The 18,207-nt window shown below is 43.7% G+C and overlaps 1 protein-coding gene across 4 annotated transcripts in view; it reads left to right on the top strand.

The window, feature by feature from the left end:
- The window catches only part of LOC119650585 (uncharacterized protein DDB_G0284459), a 268,771-nt gene that overhangs the window by 117,619 nt on the left and 132,945 nt on the right, over positions 1 to 18,207 (top strand). For all 4 annotated transcript variants that reach the window (XR_005249340.1, XM_038053419.1, XM_038053418.1 and 1 more), the window contains one exon: positions 16,820 to 17,548. Coding sequence is in view for 3 of the 4 variants with exons in the window: in XM_038053419.1 (XP_037909347.1) it covers positions 16,829 to 17,548 (720 nt within the window). In the remaining variant the exon portion in view is untranslated. The remainder of the gene's footprint in view (positions 1 to 16,819; positions 17,549 to 18,207) is intronic.

Below are 18,207 nucleotides of genomic sequence, written 5' to 3'. Positions count from 1 at the left end.
ACTATGGATCTAAGGTACTCGAAAAGTACGTAAAACTCAATTCATGGGCAACATGCCAACACTCGTTAAATTCAATACAGGTTCCACTCTTCTGGCAAAACTAATCAGGGTCCTTTTTTCCGCCATTCCTCGGCTTTCCACGAAAAGTTCAAGGCCAATGTTTATGGGCAAGTTTCCAAGCTCTGAGAAAAAGCCATCAATGTCTCAATGCTTCAAACATCGATATGTGTGCCCTCGATTATTACTGAGAATACTTACCACCTCCTTAATCCTCGAGATGGGAGGACTCTCTCCAGATTCTGTTGGTGATTCCCTAGACTAGAGTTTCGTTTCCTAGCTGGCTTTTGCCTTGTCTCTGACTTCAATTTCTTTCCATTATTCCTGATATAGTATGAACTATGGAAGAGGTCCTTTGAATGATAACTTTCCAATAGCAAATTGCTTCCTCCGGACCTTTCTCTCATGATCCTTGCAAAATTGATATCTGGCAGGGGCTGTCTTTAACTTCTCGTCCCGAAAAGTAAGTTACCTTCCAAGGATAATTTAATGATGTTCGCTTAATATCTTTAGCTACAAAAGGACCATCCTTTTCCTCCACACACGCGCCTCTCCTTCCTGTGCTGCTCATGGAAAACAATTATCCTCTAATAAATTTTCCTTTCAAAAAAAAGCACACATTGATTTACATCAAAAGCAAATTTCTCTGTGTAGCGTTTTAATTTTCCATTAAATTATAATTAATTCCAATGAATTTATTATTTCACCTTCTCTTGGACCAGCCATAACCATTTCATTTCCTATTAATTTTTCCACCTTTCACATCCAAGCCTACTCACGACTTTGACTGACTTTCCCTGTTGAGCTGCAAAACTCTTGTTTTTCCCCAAAAAGTTTTTCCAAGCTCTGCCTTTTCCTAGCTCAATTTTTCTGCACTTCATTTTTCCCTGGCACGAATGGCGGTGCGTCGATGAGAATCCAAGGAGTCCAATTACCATCAATTTCGTTTTTAAGTGATGGCTTTTTAGCGTGTAATTTACTTTGTCGCCTTTCACGTTAAAGGAAGCAGGCAAGGGTGCTTGGGTGGGGATGAGAGGCGACAGAAGAGGAGGGTAATGGCAGGAGCGAATTCTAGATTCAAATGATTATTATATGCTTATTATTCTAAGCACACCAATTTCAGGGGTTTATGAATTTCAGGACTCAAGAGCAAGTTGGGTAGCTTGCAATTAGCTAAGAAGGATCAAGTTTGTGGGGTTATACAAGGTCGTCAAGTACTTGTACACTTAATCATGTGATGCGTAATTGATTGAGAGAATTTTAAATGAATGGAAATTGAAAAATGATGGCTGGTTGGAAATTTGAAAATGAAATTTAATTGGGTGGTAAGTGGGAGTTTTGAGATAAGACCGGCTTAGAATGAATGAACATCTATTTCCCACAGCTTTTCTTGCGGAGCTAATAACATGCCAGTTATCCCCTAATTTTAGCACCTCCCAAACTCTCTTTCAGTCTCGAATCTGGAGCAGCGGATCAATGCACCCTTTGGGTCTTTCAGGGTGTTACCGCGCCTGGGACAATTCGAATCATCTAGGCTGAATCGATGTGAGGAACTGCCTAAGGTTCTAGTTGCTTTCCTGTGGCTATGGGATTATGGATTCTCTAATGTTTGGGATGGATTCTTGCGTTTACCGCTTCTTCAGATACTCGTTTTATCTGCGGTGCCAGCATTTCCACGATCCCTTTCCCCTCGGCTGTGTTCATTACCCGTGGGTCCACCAAGTTGTTCCTGCACAACAAGTGCATTTCCGACGTAACCATGTCTGTTCTTTAATAATATCTCGTCTGAAATACTCCTAAAGGTGCTTCAAACACTTTAGGCCATCTTGCAATGAACCCAATTCTCTTTCTATGATGACCCTAGGTCTCTTGGTGCCTTATAATACTTGAGTGCCAATTTCGGCTGCTGGCTACTGGGAACTACTTGCCTTCCGGACATAGTGGCATCACATGCCTTGACGACCCATCGAGTTATTTGAGTGTATCACACCTTGGTAACACCCTTCGTTTATACAGTCATTAGGATGACTTCAAAATTTGCCAATCAATCGTCCTTGATAAAACTCTCGGTGATCTGAGCGGGCAAGTAGCTTGTCATTGTACAATGATCCTTTTCGCCCCCAATTCCAAGCCCAAAGTTGATCTGCACTAAAATTACATCATAGGATTGGGATGGCGGAGGGAGGGGAGGAAGGTTTTCAGGGCTCTGGATGTATTGCTCCCTCAAATGCTAAGCGACCCTCCTAAATAATAAAACCACCCATGTATGCCAGTTTCATCACAGATTCAGTACCTCTTCCACATTTGTGCTTCTGACATTCTTTTGTACCACATCCAATTCCATTAATAATTCCAGCAAGATATCTTCCCTGGCATTCATTGTTCCGCTCCAACATTCTAGAACCCACGAATTGCAATTGCGGACCATGATTATTGACGTTTAAATCGATGGTGATAATATATCCGCGTAGTCCATCTCTAACCCTCAGTCATAGTAGTTACAGATCTATAACTGCTTCGGTCCGGAAAAGTAAAAAAAAAATCTGATAAAGAAAATATCCATTCAATAAAGGAGCCCTTGGAGGAAAACCGGAGCTTCTCCATGGAAGAAATTGCGTAACCCATAGTGGTCAAGCTCCCTTCTTCAGGGTATGGCGCCTCTATATACGAGCTCACCTAAGTTAGTGATTTGTGTTCATGAAGACCTAGCGTGAAGAGGAATTCCAAGGATTAGATAAGCTCAAAGTTGGAGCCATCTTCCCTGCGTAGAATTTTACATCTCACCAGTTGATGAATCTTGGTCTTTGGTTTTTATTTTAAATCCATACATTCCTAGTGTACAGTGCGACAGTATAACCCTAGATCCTAAGCTGGCTTGTCCTGGAGTATTTCCATAGAATATTTGACCGCAAGGTCGATGCACATAATACCTTGGAGAACGTGAATCGGGACCATCGATATTCGATGAAACTTTGGGTTAAAAAAATGCGCCTTCTACTATACTTAACAGTGTAGCCTCAACGTCTTCCGAAGAGTCTATACATCCGAACTCCTATGCCATGAGCTACCATCTACAATGCCTTCCTACAAAAAGCTTGTTTCAACTGGCTCAGCATCTCTGATTCAGTGATCCTTACGCGATGAATTACAGACTACCGAGTCTTCAATCCTACCTCGTTCCCCAGGGCCTTCAACAATGGCAATATCAGCAGCTTCCTCAGCATCGGAAACCCGCCCACCCTTTGACATCGTTCCCGTCGCCAAGGACACTCTACTTTCCACCGCTACTGTTATTCCTGGTAGTGACCTCAGGTTAAAAGTGGCCTCCCCATCTTTAGGCTAGCTTTATCAGCAAAGCTGGCTCGTTTTCACCATTGTTCTGTGCCAAACTGACAAAATACAGCAAACCTGGTCTTCAGAGTTACTTATCATCACGAATTTGACTTAATCGGCAATCCTTCTTACTGCCATGGAGGTGTGTTCATCAAATTGAACAAGCGCACAAACTCGCGGATAAGTTTCATGGAAACCCGCTTGTCTCGCCAATCAATGTAACTGGCTCCGTGTTTACTGTCGGCCTGCTCTATCAAAATGTTATGCGTTTAAGAATCGTAGCTTTCAATCTATCCGTGCTGGCCCAGCAACACCATCCCATTTGGATCCTTGAAATATAACATTAAAGTCCGAGCTCGCCGGACGACACTCCATTTCTCGCTGTGACCGGGCTGTGCCACGTAAGCCGACAGTCAATAGGGTTCTTATTGCAATGAAATATTAAATCCTTGCCGAACTTGTTTACTCCTCCTCTGGCTCTCCTTATAATTATGTTGCCTTTCGTGTATCTCCGCCCAATTCTTTCCCTTTCATTGTATCTTATATATATGTTTCCTACGCTTGCCCTTCTCGGCAATGCAAAGAATTGTTTGACAGTTTGCCAGAACTCCTTACTGTAAAATTGTCATCCCTTTTTTTCTTCTTATGCGGGGACTTTAACCTTTCCATGCTCAACTATTCTAATTCCTTCCAAAAACCTCTCCCACTCTTCCCGTATACTCTACTCTTTTATGAACGCTTGTTCTGCCCTGAACTTCATCACCACCAGAAACTCGATCTGTCGCACTCTCGATCTCCCCATTGTCAACCTCCCCGAGTGCAACCTCTCTTTTTTCCATGCACATCCCCGTTAAAATTGACGCTCCCCTTCCGATCACTAGACGTTTCAGCTTGTCCAAAAGTTCATGTTTTCCTCAGGTATCCGATCACCTCGGAGTGACAAAGTGCATGGCCATTTGCCAAAGAGTTTTATAGCAGTATGAACCTTGAATCCTTTCTGATTCATATAAATTGAAAATCCCCCAATCCTTGAGAATATTATGCTCATCATCTGAATGACAGTGCTGGTCCATCTGTTGAGAATCTGTGCTACTTCCGCGTCCTTTTGTTTGGCATTAGCAAAAAGTGAACAGAAATAAGAGCTAAGTCACTGAGTGGCCTATCTTGTTCATCTTGTGTGGTCTAAATTACCTTCCCGATTACGATTCTTCCCTGATCAACCTTTGTCATCATAAGATCATTTGACTCCAGCAAAAAGGAGCTTTTACTCGTTATCTTTTTTGTCTCCTCATCTCTCTCCTCTTCTCCTCTAATTTGAGGAAAATGACTACTGGGGCCGTTAATATTGGCGACCCTACAAAGACTGCCTCAAGTTGTACAAGACTGCCATCAGGACGCTCCACATTGCTGTCAAAATATTGAAAGCATCAGCAACTCTGTAAGATTCAGTAAGATTCTGGCCATGAACATGTCCTTTTTATTCATTCGAACGTTTCCCGGACGCAATCCTTGGGTGAGACTCTAAAATTACTAGTTCGGACATATTTTTCCCCAAATTATGACAGCAGAAGGAACCTGCTCATATAATTCACTGAGGCCAGATAGAATCATGCCAACTATACTTCAGAGCAACAGGATGTTTCGCAGGTGGTGGAGATGTACCAAATTTGTATTGTATTCAAGGATACACCATACGGGAGACGCCTATAGGTAGTGTTCCTGCCGAACAAATGTGAGAAACCCTACAGGATATTCTAAACATTTATTCAAGGACGATTACGACCCCCTTTGGAATTTTCAACGTCCCTACCTCAAAGGAACATCAAGGGAAACTGCTTTTCACGAAGTAATTATTACGTTTAGGCACGGATTATACAACAAACAGCACAGCTAAGCCCCTTCCCCCGACATAGAAGTATGATTCAACAACATCAGAATAAAAGCTGTCCAGGAGCTTCTATCCGGGATAAGATTAAAGTGCTGCCCTATGTGAAGGATATTATATATGCTAAAAACAAGGATAATCCCATCATATCTGGGAGGTAACCAGTGAACAAAAGGACAACCCCGGGTGACGCCATCTCCCTGATATTCCTACACGTCATGAATAAAATCTTACGAAAACTTGATGGAGGCAGAATGAGTGTGGTAGTGTATACCAGCTGCATATTGTCATTGGTATCACAGATGCTTCCTTTGAAGGAATCACTGGGAAATATAGGCCAACTTGGCATGAGTCCAACCAAAACTGACCTAAATCTATTCAGGCAAAGACATCTCCCCTAATGTAAAGTACGTTTGTGTGATTCTAAATGTGACTGCGGCTGAAAATGGTTTCATAAATCCTTCCGATCCTTAACCTTACAGGATTTACAAAAAAGTCAATCTTAACAAGAAACCGGTCCCTGTCCAGCGTATCTCTTGCAATACTGCTAGCTAGCTGCTGAGCAGCATTCGGTCTATGCAGGAAGCGCACGTTCCATGAGAAAATGCGCAGTCCGAGGCTCCTTTCGTGGCTTCGTAACTTCGGATTTCCATATAGGGTTGTCAGCCCTACCCAACCCCCAACCTGGAGGACCAGTTGGTACATTTTGTCTCGTTTTTAGGCGCGGGACACTCGCCTTCATCCTTCTCCGTCTGCAGTTTTTCATGAACGAAGTATAACTATTTCGAATGTCAGTCAAGCGGCCTTAGACCAACAGGAAAGTCTGAGCAGTTCGCACTAAACTCCCTCTTTTCTAGGTTTCCTATTTCAGGAATGTAGAGAAAAATGAGTGGACTGACAAGCTAGTCCAATGAGATTCCTCTTTTAACTGTTCACTGGCGTGTACAGTGTGTATCCCGCCGACTGTGGTGAGAACGGGAATCTACTCGCACTGTTTCTCGGTTGCTGATTGTAGACCTGAACTAAGTCCAGAGAAATTTAGCCCTCCTACAACAAAACCGAGACCCTGAGGCTTATGAATCAGAGATTTGTAAATGCTCACAAGAACACTGCCATCTGCACGGATCATTGGCCAATGAAGATCTAAACTGTCAGACCCAGAATAGCTTACAATATGCATTGCCTATAATACGATAAAGAAGGCTAGACCCCGGAGCACTTTTTTGCGACCGCTGGATCTGTTTAAACCGAGTCAATGAACACTAATTGCAACATAAAACCGCAAATAGCTTAAGCCTAACCCGAGTCAAATCTCATGTTTTCTTTTGTTTGCTATATGACCCTAAGTCGGCCAACTGGAATAGAATTAAAGGGGCGTTGGCTGACATAGGTGTCCCCGGATACTTAGCGAATTTGGTGGAAAACTACCTCTCAGAGAGGACTCTCTGGTATGGGACGGATGAGGGCCCCAAAGAGTACATTGTCACAGCCGGGGTACCACAGCGATCCGTAGTTGGTCCCCTGTTGTGGAATATCATGTATAATGGGGTGCTTGCTCTTCCCGTCCCAGTGGGGACTACGATTGTCGGCTTTGCTGATGACCTAGCTGTGGTTGTTGAAGCAAAACACCCAGAAGATGTGGAGGTTTACGCAACGGAAACAGTGAGAGCGGTAAAGTCCTGGCTAGAAAAGGCCGGGCTGACCTTGGCGGACGCGAAAACGGAAGCGGTCTTAATAACGAACCCCAGGAAAAACAACACTCTGAAAGTGGAGGTCGGTGGACATACGGTCGTATCAAAGCCGGCTATCAAATACCTGGGGGTAATAATTGACACCAAATTGAGTTTTAGGGAGCACCTAGAGTATGCATGCCGGAAGCAGGTGAACTCGGTTTACCGGCGGATGGCTTTGAGGGTTTGCAGTGCTTTTAGAACCACATCAGATGAGGCACTATTGGTGGTGGCAGGCATGATCCCGGTTGACATTCTGGCCAAAGAAATGAGCATCCTGTACAGTATAAGACGTATGGAAGGGCATGCACAGCGTAGAAATTCGGCAAGGTCAGGGTCGCATGATCTCTGGCAACGCAGATGGGACGAGTCTACGAAAGGTCGGTGGACGCACAGGTTCATCCCCAACATTAAGGTGTGGCTTGAGCGAAAACATAGGGAGCCCAACTACCACATTACCCAGTTCCTCACGGGACGCGGTGGTTGCTACAGGCAATATCTGCATCGCTTTGGGTTGGATGATTCTCCGAACTGTCCCAGATGCGGTGGCATACCGGAGGATCCAGAGCATGTGATGTTTCACTGCCCACGATTTGCGATGGAGAGAACTTAAACCAGGTGCTGGGCAGGAGCGGGACCCCGGAGAGCTTGGTTACTGAGATGCTGGAGTCCGAGGAGAAGTGGCTTGCGGTTAGCTCCGCAATCATCCAAATGCTGGAGGAGTTGCTGAAAGAACAAAGAAGGAGGAAAGCTGCAAATAGGAGAAGGATGAGTGCCTAAGAGCAAACCTACCCCGCGAACTAATACCTCAATGGTGGTCCCGCGGGGGCTGGGGCTGGAGAGACCGGGGGTGGTTTTTAGTGGGTGTGAATCCCACACGCGCCCGCTGTTGTTCCGCCGTTCGGGCGGCGGAGCTGCGGCGGACGTGTCTTTCTAAGATTTTCCACCTCCGTGTACGCACAAAAAAAAAAAATCAGTGCCTCTTCCACAGTAACTATTTGTGCTCCTGACATTCTTTTGTACCACATCCAATTCCAATAATAATTCCAGATATATTCCCTGGCATTCATCGTTCCGCTCCAGCATTCTAGAACCCACGCATTGCAATTGTGGACCATGATTATTGACGTTTAAATCGACAATGATTATATATCCGCGTAGTCCATCTCTAACCATTACTCATAGTAGTTACAGATCTATAACTGCATTGATACGGGAAAGTGTAAAAAATCTGATGAAGAAAATGTCTACTCAATAAAGGAGCTCTTGGAGGAAAACCGGAACGTCTCCGTTGAAGAAATTGCCTAACCAACATTGGTGAAACACCCTTCTTCTTCAGGGTATTGCGCCTCTATACATGAGTTCTCCTAAGTTAGTGATTTGGGTTCATAGAGAGATACCTCCAAGAGAAATTCCAAGGATTAGATAAACTCTAAGTTAGAGTCATCTTTCGAATTTCACATCCCACCAGTTGATGGATCTTGGTCCTTGGTTTTTATTTTAAACCTATACATTATAACAGCCTACCAAAGATGGCTTGCCCTCCAGTACTTCCATATAATATTTGGTCCATCACGTTAATACAGTTCCTATCACTGTTTACCTTATAGCATTATAGCTCTGCCGATGTCACGTGAACTACCAAAAATCATAGGAGTCTACCTCAACTTTGGTATTGTAACTGCTGAGTATGTTATTTATTATAGCATATAGTCGCTACTTTCATATGGCATCCTCTCCAATTTACTGTCACTGCGTTTCTGTTGGAGATTCGAATAGATATTGCTGAAGCACCTGCCAGAAGAAGCTTCTTAATAAATTGTCTAGGACTTTGGCAGCCATTCAGCGCACCGTTGAGGCTAATTCATTGGTGTCGCAGTCGCTTGGCATCCCTTTGCCTGTGGTATCAACTATATCTACTGCTACTACTGAAGCAACTGCTTCATTTTCTTCTGCCAAGTTGATGGACCCTCAACTTAACCACGGTGGATCCACAACACCATCCTATTTGTATCTCTAAAACCTGGCTGGACGATAATATAATGAACTCCGATCTAACCGAACCGTACTCCATTTTGCATTGTGACAGGGATGGAACTTTTTCACGTAAGCCCGCTGGCAATAGGTCCTAATTGCAATCAAAGGTTCACTCCGCGCCGAACACATATTCTCCGCCTCTGGCTTTCCTTATGATTGTGTTGCTCTACGTATCTCCCGTCTAACTACCGCCCGTTCATTTTACGTTGTGTACACGTCCCTTGCCCTTACCCTTCTCAGCTGTACGAAGAACTGTTTGACAGTTTGTCGGACAGTGAAACAACCCAACTTAGTTTTTTTTACTATCAATTTCCTTCCTTTCCCTTTCTACCTCTACCGGGACCCATGCCCCACTGTTATCATCATCCTGGCCTTCCAATCCTTTCCAAAAACCTCTACCACTCTTCCCTTCTGGCTATGAAGTGGAGCTGTTTTGTTCAAAATTACCAAACGTACCCGTAAAAATGCTTAGTTCGACTTACGCAAAGCCAACTTTTACGGTCCCAATTCAACCTTAGTGTCAATCAGCTGGTATCACGTATTATCTAGCTCAAAGTACGATCAAGCTCTTAGCACCTTTTACAATATCCCATCTGATCTCCTCGCCTATTATGTACTTTCTTCTCCTACTTGTCCGCGTTTTTACCTAGTTTGGTTCACCACGGGGATCCATAATAGCATCCGCAAGAAGCATGCATAGCATAACGAAAGAGGTTTCGGCTTCTAACGGTCATCTCGATCCGATGTTGACCATTGAGACCGCGCTTATCCGGGGTAACTTGAAACCGTTTTGGTCCCACACTCGCTATTCCCGTAACCCCGCTACGATCTTCTTTGCACTTGCTTCGCTTTCGTTCTTACTTCCTCGAACACTGCCCCCTCTGCGCCTTTTCTAGATGCAGACTGCTCCGAATTTCCCGCCTTCCTCAGTTGATTTAAGTATTCCAGCAATAAATTCTGGAACAATGGGCTTGCAATGGGGTGGAAATTCAGCGAGTGTATTTCCACCATGGGTTGTGTTTCCTAAAAAAACTTCTGTTATTAGCTTGACCACATTTATTCAGAGCAGATGGGACCATTTAATCTCCTTACATGCAGACTTCTCTCAGACAGAGAGATGACCTTTGGGACCTTTGATATCTGGTATGAGCACAAACATGGGCAGCTATAGAAGGACTGTCGTAAGTTGACTGAAGACCGGTCGCCAGAAAGCATTGGGTCTGTTCTCTCGAAAGAAAGAATAAGCAGCATCTTACCATATAGTTCCCTGAGCCCAGAATATGCCAATTATGCTTCAAAAGCAGCAAGATGTTCCGCAGCTGTTGAAGATCTGCCGAAGTTGTGGTGTACTCAGGTCTATACCACGCTGGAAACACGAATAAATAATATTCACCAGGAAGACGGGCGGTCGTGAACTGAGTCAGTCTTACCTTCTTTATTGGGAAACCTTAGACTTTTTCTAAACTTTCATTCATGGACTACTGCTCAAAGATCCCCAAAGCCATCCAAGAGGCTCCAATCAGAATAGCGTTGGAGGGGCGTGTTGCATAGAGGATAGTATCTATGCTAAGAAGAAGGATAATCCAACCATAGCAAAGGGACAGTCACTTAACCAAGGATGTCACTCCCGTACTCCAATACTCTGGCTAATAGTCACCGATGAAATCTTAAGGGCTTGTGCTGAATGAGAATAGCAGCGTATACCATCTATGTATTGACATAGGTATCAGGGATACCTTCTCACGTTATCAATGAAAATTTCGAGGAAGTTCTTCGCAATATAAGTCCTAGCTGCTAAATGTAAACATAGCATCAATCCACCCAGAACTACCCCGAAGCTATTCAGTACTAAAACCTGACATCTGACTTCATCATCACAGTTTTGTGGTATTATGCTCAATGGGAAGCTAACTTAAAAATGGTTCCATAGATACAAGCGATCGCAGTTCGTCCGATCCTTAGCCTTACCTGCTTTCAGTAGGGAGAATAGCAAGATTCATAATAACAGCCTTCAAAGAACCGCGCGTATGTGTGCACTGCGGAAACTATGCAGTCTTGCCCAACAGATACCCTCAACATATTGTGGTACTTTTTTCTGTTTGACCCCCCATCAAATACCCCGTGTGTCATCCAAAGCTGTTAGACTCCAGGAATTATGATACTGGAGTTACATACTGCAACCGTACACTTTAGGACCTGTTTCCCAAAGTGCAACAGCAAATTTAACGTTGGGAGATCTCTAGCTTAAACCTTGGTACGGATAGTGAACAGCCTCATTCGGGTTTTATTCCGCACGTTGTCGCTGTTCCTATGCTGTTTTATTCCTTGTTTTAACATTGCCCTAATTGTCAAATCTAGCTCCTGGAGAACCTCTGAATCCGGAACACTCACTTACGGTTCCTCCGAGCTCTCAACAGCAGATAAGTTCGTACGTCCCAGGTGGTTAGCCAATCGGTCCATTCCTATTCCAGCCTCAGCTTTTACTTCTATTCACGAAGGTCCCGTTCGATCTGCTGCTTTTCTTCTCGATTGAACGCCTTCTTCCGAAGCAGATATTGCATGCACCTTACCAATCGTTTCCACACCTTTCGAAACGATAATCTTTTATGGCATACTGTGAGGAAGTGGAAGGTGAAAGGGGGACTTCCAGGCTGTGTAGAGTCCTTAATAAGGATAAGTCGGCCAAGTTGGACCCTCTTAGAATACCGGATGGTACTTTCATGAACTCCTGAGTTGAATCTATAAAGACTCTCCTGGAAGTAAACTACCCGGGAGGACAGGTCTCAGAAGTGGGAGCAAGAGAACTGGCGGTTTCTGTAAACCTTTCAACACGAAGGCGTTCCAAGGAGAATAGGGACACTGCGAGAGCGATTGTTACTAATGACAAGGCTAAAGCTGCTATACTTTCATTTAAACACTTCCAAGCACCTGGCATGGATGGCATCTACTTAGCTATGCTAAAGGAGGGTACAGAGCACATTGAGCCACTTCTAGGAAATATCTTTCGTGGATGTCTTGCTTTGAGTTACGTGCCTTCCTCTTGGCAGAAGGTTAAGGTAGTCTTTATACCGCAGCCTGGGAAATCCAAAGAACTTCAGGAAAATCAGTTTGACATAATTTTGACATTTTGCTGAAATGTCTGGAGAGACTGGTTGAGCGTCTGAAGGGTGAGTTCTTCAACATTGAAGGTGCTTCTGCCTGTGCGCTCTTCCAAAAGATCTCTGATGCCGCCAGAGAGTATGGCGCTAATGAAAATCTAATAAAGTGGATCTACACTATGCTAACGCAGAGATTGCTGTGTACTGAAGTGGGTGTTGTTCGCTACCTAACAACGGAAGCGGCGATAGGCTGGCCTCAAGGAGGGGTGCTATCACCATACATCGTCTTTGGTAGAAGAAAGAGAGGCAGAACAGAGTTCTGGAGCAGGAGTCTACCGCTCGAATAAAATCTCTGTTTCTAGATTCAATGCAGTGAAACTACTCTGGGTACTGGGTCATTGTGGTGGAGAGGGAAATGAAATCTCGGATGCGTTAGCAAAAGAGGGCTCAGTTTCTCCCATGCCCGAATCGGAACCAGTAATAGGGGTGTCGGCAGCTTTGGCTAATGCTGCTAGCAAAAACTGGGAACAAACTTTCCATAATAGCAAGTGGTTGAGCCTTAATGCTTAAACACAGCAAACTTTTCCTGTCAGAACCAAACAAACATAATGTAAGGTTTATCCTGTTGAAAAGCAGAGGTATTGTGGGCATTCTGATAGGCCATAATTCACTAGGCATATGTTCAGATAGCAATTCTCCAAGATGATACGTGTATATCCAGTAATGGGGAATCGGAATCCACGGAGCACCGCCTATGGACGCATCGGACATCAAATTTTTGGTGCTGATCTGCAACAACTGCATCGGGTTTCCTTAGATACTCACAACATTTGCCAGCAATGATACTAGTGACACGCGAGCCCTACCGGCAGGAAAGGCGTGATTCGACTCATAAAGGAAGTATGGTTATTTTGAATACCAGTCAAGTGGCCTTAGACCAACTGAAGAGTCTAATCAGTTCGCGTAAGCGCCTTATCTTCTAGGTTCCCTATTTCAGGAATATAGAAGGAAACAAGTGGACTGACAAGCTGGCCCAAAAAGATTCCTCTTTTGAATGTTCACCGGCGTGTGCAGTGTGTATTCCGCCGACTGTGGTAAGGACGGGAATCTACTCACACTGTTTCTCGGTTATTGATTGTAGACCTGAACTAAGTCCAGAGAAATTTAGCCCTCCTACAACAAAACCGAGACCCTGAGGCTTATGAGTCAAAGATTTGTAAATGTTTACAAGAACACTGCCATCTGCACGGATCATTGGCCAATGACGAACTAAACTGTCAGACCCTGAATAGCTTACAATATGCATTGCCTATAATACGATGAAGAAGGTTAGTCCCTTGAGCACTTTTTTGCGACCTCTAGTTCCATTTAAAGTCAGACAACGTACACTAGGTAAATCCAACATAAAACCGCAAATGGTTTAAGCCCAGTCAAGGCTCAATTTTTCTCGATCGTAAAAAACTGCAAGAGAGGCGCCGTCGATGGTATAGTCAGGTAATTCGCGTTAATGAGAATTGACTTGCCAAGATTGGTCTGAACATCGACGTCGATAGTAAGCGACCAAAAGCCTAGCGATTGCATACAGATCAACCATTTGATAGAACCAAATAGCGAAACCGATCACGATGAACTGATCCCGCTTGTGAACGGGACAAAAGCTGAATGAAAAAGAAAGACCCTAAGTACACATATACTTGATATTGGGCCGGACCACATGGAGAACAACCCACTCTCACTTCGATTGGTCGACAGACTTCTCATTTTAGGCTTACCCTGAAGGAAAGAAATACATTCGGCCTAGCGTGAGCTTAAACTATTGGCGGCTTTTGGTTGAATATAACTAGCACCCTCTTTGTGATTATGTAGAAAGGAGCGACTTAAAACTGTTGGAAGTTTCGGTCACGCGGCTCCCAGGACAGAGCTGGGGTAGCACCTGAAGAGATGCCTCTGCCCTAGAACAAAACGTTAGTGGCAATTACGTTTTGCAATCTAACTGGCTTGAAGATTTTACTACCTTATCCTTACAAAGGCCTGATGTTGTCATCAAACTGGTGCACTCAGACTCCGGTTGTGCAACGTTCAAATCCCCCCCCCCCTCTCTTACCACTGACGGTCTCACTTTCGCCGCCCATTTAACTGCAAGATAAAGGCTTCATCCTCCAAAACATGCCATTTAAAGTAGTTTCCTCCATAACGCCAATTCCGTGGGTTCCAACGCGGCATGGCAATCCCCTGTGAGCAATTCCTTATCGGCGAAATTAATCCTGCCTCTGGTGACTATGACCATCATCAATTTTGCATCCTTCAAGCATTAATCTTATCTTGGTCCAACTCGCTTTTCCATTAGCATTTTGTCTTATCTTAAAACATATTCGAGTCGCGTAGCTGCCTCAAGACTGCCATCAACCAGACCATGTCCTTCCCTCTCTCCAGCCACCAGTCCACATTTGCTATGTCCTTCTACTCAAAATCCAATTAGTTCGCAGTCTAAACCATTCTTCGTCGCCTTTTGTGCAAATGATATTACTTCGTCTGATTACAATTCGTGACCTTATTGCACTACCGACACGTTCCATTCCTAAAGTGTTGAAATATATCACGACCTCTGTCATCCGTTCATTCATTGACTCAAAACTTTAGCCGACTGGCATCGACCAAAAAAGGACGAGAAAAGTATTAGAACGAAAGAGAGATGACTCTTCCTGGAGGCAAAAATGGAAATAAAGTCAGCTCAACCAACGGCAAGAAAGAAATGATTTTTGGATACCGAAGAGCTTCGTTATGGTCTAGGCATGCCGACTTCGAGGAGTGAAAGGATGAGTGCCGACGGAGGAAAAAAAAAGTTGTCGTCGAAAAGGCGACTTTGCCAGACAATGTCTTTGGAGCCTAGCACCAACGCGGGGGAAATACCATTATTCCTGTGTCTAATAAATCGGAAATTATGGGAAGCAAAAAGAAAACGATTTATTTGTTGTTAATTTGATTCCCAGCTTGCGGTCTCTTCACAGCTTCATGAAAGGACGAATTTTTTAAGGGAGGGCACACAAAAGGGGGAAGGATTCTAGTCGGCAGCATCAAATGGGGGTTGAGAGCTGAGAGTTGAGCTGAACTCACACAATATCCTTGGTTTCATTTTTCAAACTTTATGGAATCAACTCGATTTATTGTGAGGGCTGAAAACTTTATTGGAGACTAAATGAAACTTTGTGTTTGCTGAATCCTTGAGACGAACAACTATTTCCATAAATTAAAAAAGTATTTCATCCTCCAGCTTCGGCTAAGTCAGCACTTCTGCCGGAGTTTGACTCCTCTACCACCACAGTTTAGTCATCATTTAGACTCGAACAATATCCTTATTGGACCATCTAAGTCCACAAAAGCTCCCAGGCTGACTATGAACTATAGTCATGCAATTTATCAGGAGAAATGACTTCATATCGAGCCCGAACGGAGAGTCTGCTTTTGTATTACACTAAATCCTACTTTCCTCAATCCTTGACTCATATAATCCTTCGAATCCTTGCAGAATCTGTGTTTATGGGGTAGTTCGTACCACAAGAGCCAGAGAATTGTCCTAGTTTACGTTCGGAAAACTAATTACAGAACTAATCTTCTCATTGTTTGTGAAAATTCCTTGTACACTTAATGATATTTTTCTAGCCATTTCCTGGGCATTTCACTTGTTTTTCCGGCTTCAAGATGGTATTTATAAAATGGAAGTAAATCCTGAGTGGAAGCTGGAGTTTTTTCTACTTTTCTCAACTGTCGACTGTATGAAGGAATTGTTAGAAAATGAAGTGGAGACGATGAGAAATATCCGTTGAAGCAATAGAGAATCTTTTGTAGGATTTTCTACTATTTAGCGAGAGAGAAAAAAATGGGGTAAATTATGGGAGTGCAATTGTTTGAAAGTTGAATTGAAATCGTGAGTTGTAGGAATGAAGGGATCCTGGCAAGGACTCAAGATTTTGAATAAGAAATGATGGCACTAGATAAGCCGAATACTGAGAGAAGTTGTTAAAGATTCTCGAGAGGCTATTTTTGGTCTTCACGAGGATTCCATTAATATCCTTACAAGGACATCAGTAAAACGGCGTTTCTAAAATAGTTTCTTGGAAATCGGTCCCGACTTACACCAGATTTCCAGCTCATTAATTTTCGCTTGAAATTATTCATCCCAGCTCCCATCTATGAATAAATTTGTTAGCTCCACTCCTCCTGATGAGAGTCCTCTGCGTAATTTTAGCATCCTCGCAGAATATCGCCAGAATGTAGTTGAATAATTGATTTCATTCCATAAAATTGCTTACACATGTCCTCTCACACCATTATACAGCCGAACGACTCCATAATGCCATTCTCCAATGTCATTAACATACCTGGACGCATGTCTTACCCAACTCCCAGCCTTTCCATTAGGAAGCCTTATAATTGCCCGAGTCGTCGTACGTAGTCATTAGACGTCTCAAATTACTTCACGCTCGACTGCCAGCAAGAGGCATCCACCTTGGGTTCCACGAAACAAAGGAAGCTTCCTCGAAATCAAAACAGCAATCTGATTTAATTTCAGGCTTCCTGTTCCCATAAATTACGGCTACGGTATCGTCTTTTATCACATGTAAAAGCGACGTAATTAAAAGCATCTTTTGTTCAATTGCCGGTTTTGTCTTTCATTGCAGGAGTTCAAAATGCGGATCCCCCATCATCGTCAGCAGCATCAGGCGCCCGTTGCCTACCTCCAGCCTGTGAACAATAATGGCATCATTAACGCCAACACATTATCCGAGTCGGCACAAATAGCAACAGTGAATTCAACAATATCATCGTCATCCCCTTCGTTGACGCTGACATCATCGACAACAGGAACAAGAGCCTTGCGCGAGAGTTCAACAATCACCAACTATTCATCACACTTGAGGAATCTGAATGGTAACGACAACGGCAACGATAACGATAATCGCTCTGAATCCTCCAACACTTTCACCACCGGGGAATTGATCAAGCCCGATGACAACGTGAATTTAATGCTGTCGTCGGCAACAATCAACTACAATCACGCTCTCAAGTACGCAAAAAATCAAAATCTGAACCAGAACCATCTGACGCTGAATCAAAACCATCGACAGAATCTGAATCTGCTCCATCAGAACTTAAATCAAAATCAGGATAATCTCAATCAGAGGAGCGCTCCCGGCAGTTTCGTTCCCGGAAGACCCACTGAAACACTTTATAATAACTTGAATCAATTGAACAATAGGAGTTTCAGACACGGCACCAAAACGGATGCAACAAGGACTCAGAATCTCATTGGCAACAATGGGAATGACTACGTCAACAAAGAAGATACAACGGCGACAGCCATGCAGGAAGTTTTTGAAGGAAACTTGAATGTGCTGGTGGCAGAGGAGGTGGGTAGACTTTATGAGTATATTCATTCACAGATAAGTTTCAATAGGAATCCCTGAGTCTAGTCCTTTTTTTGTTTACAGTTTTTTTCACAAATAGAACGCAGTTCATGACTATGTCCCAGTTAGAATGGAGATGAATAGGAAATAGTTGATCAGGAAGTCGGAATTCCACATACTCGAATCCTTCGTCCCCACAAAAGTGGTGAATGAACTAGGCAAAGCATAGAGGTGGTTGTTGGAAAAAAGATAGGTTTCTAGGGAAACGCTTGGAAAATTAAGGATTGTAGTGAACCGAAACGGAAAAAGGATATGCGGCACTGTAATCTTGGGGGGGGGGGGCTTTTGCGTTCAGAGTGTCATGCCAGATTGGTGATGATATGTGATGAACAGGTCCAAGAAGACGCCAACGAAAGATTGACATGTAAGCCATAGGAGGTTGGAGAATTGTAAACCAAATTTGCCATTATTATCCTTTTTCGTTGCCTTCAACCTTCGCCCTTATCATCCTCGTAACTATATTTTCCGAGCTCACGTTCCTTGCGAGCACTTGCTTCAGATTCCTTCTCTCCATTCCAAACTTTGGGCAATAAAACATCACATGTCAGCGCATCCAGGATAATATGGAGAATCATTCAACCAAAAGTGACGCCCGTAGCAAC

The sequence above is a fragment of the Hermetia illucens genome, chromosome 3, assembly GCF_905115235.1.
Source record: "Hermetia illucens chromosome 3, iHerIll2.2.curated.20191125, whole genome shotgun sequence".
NCBI classification, from domain to species: domain Eukaryota; kingdom Metazoa; phylum Arthropoda; class Insecta; order Diptera; family Stratiomyidae; genus Hermetia; species Hermetia illucens.
Note: the sequence above shows the minus strand (reverse complement) of the source record. Positions and strands in the feature narration are given on the sequence as shown.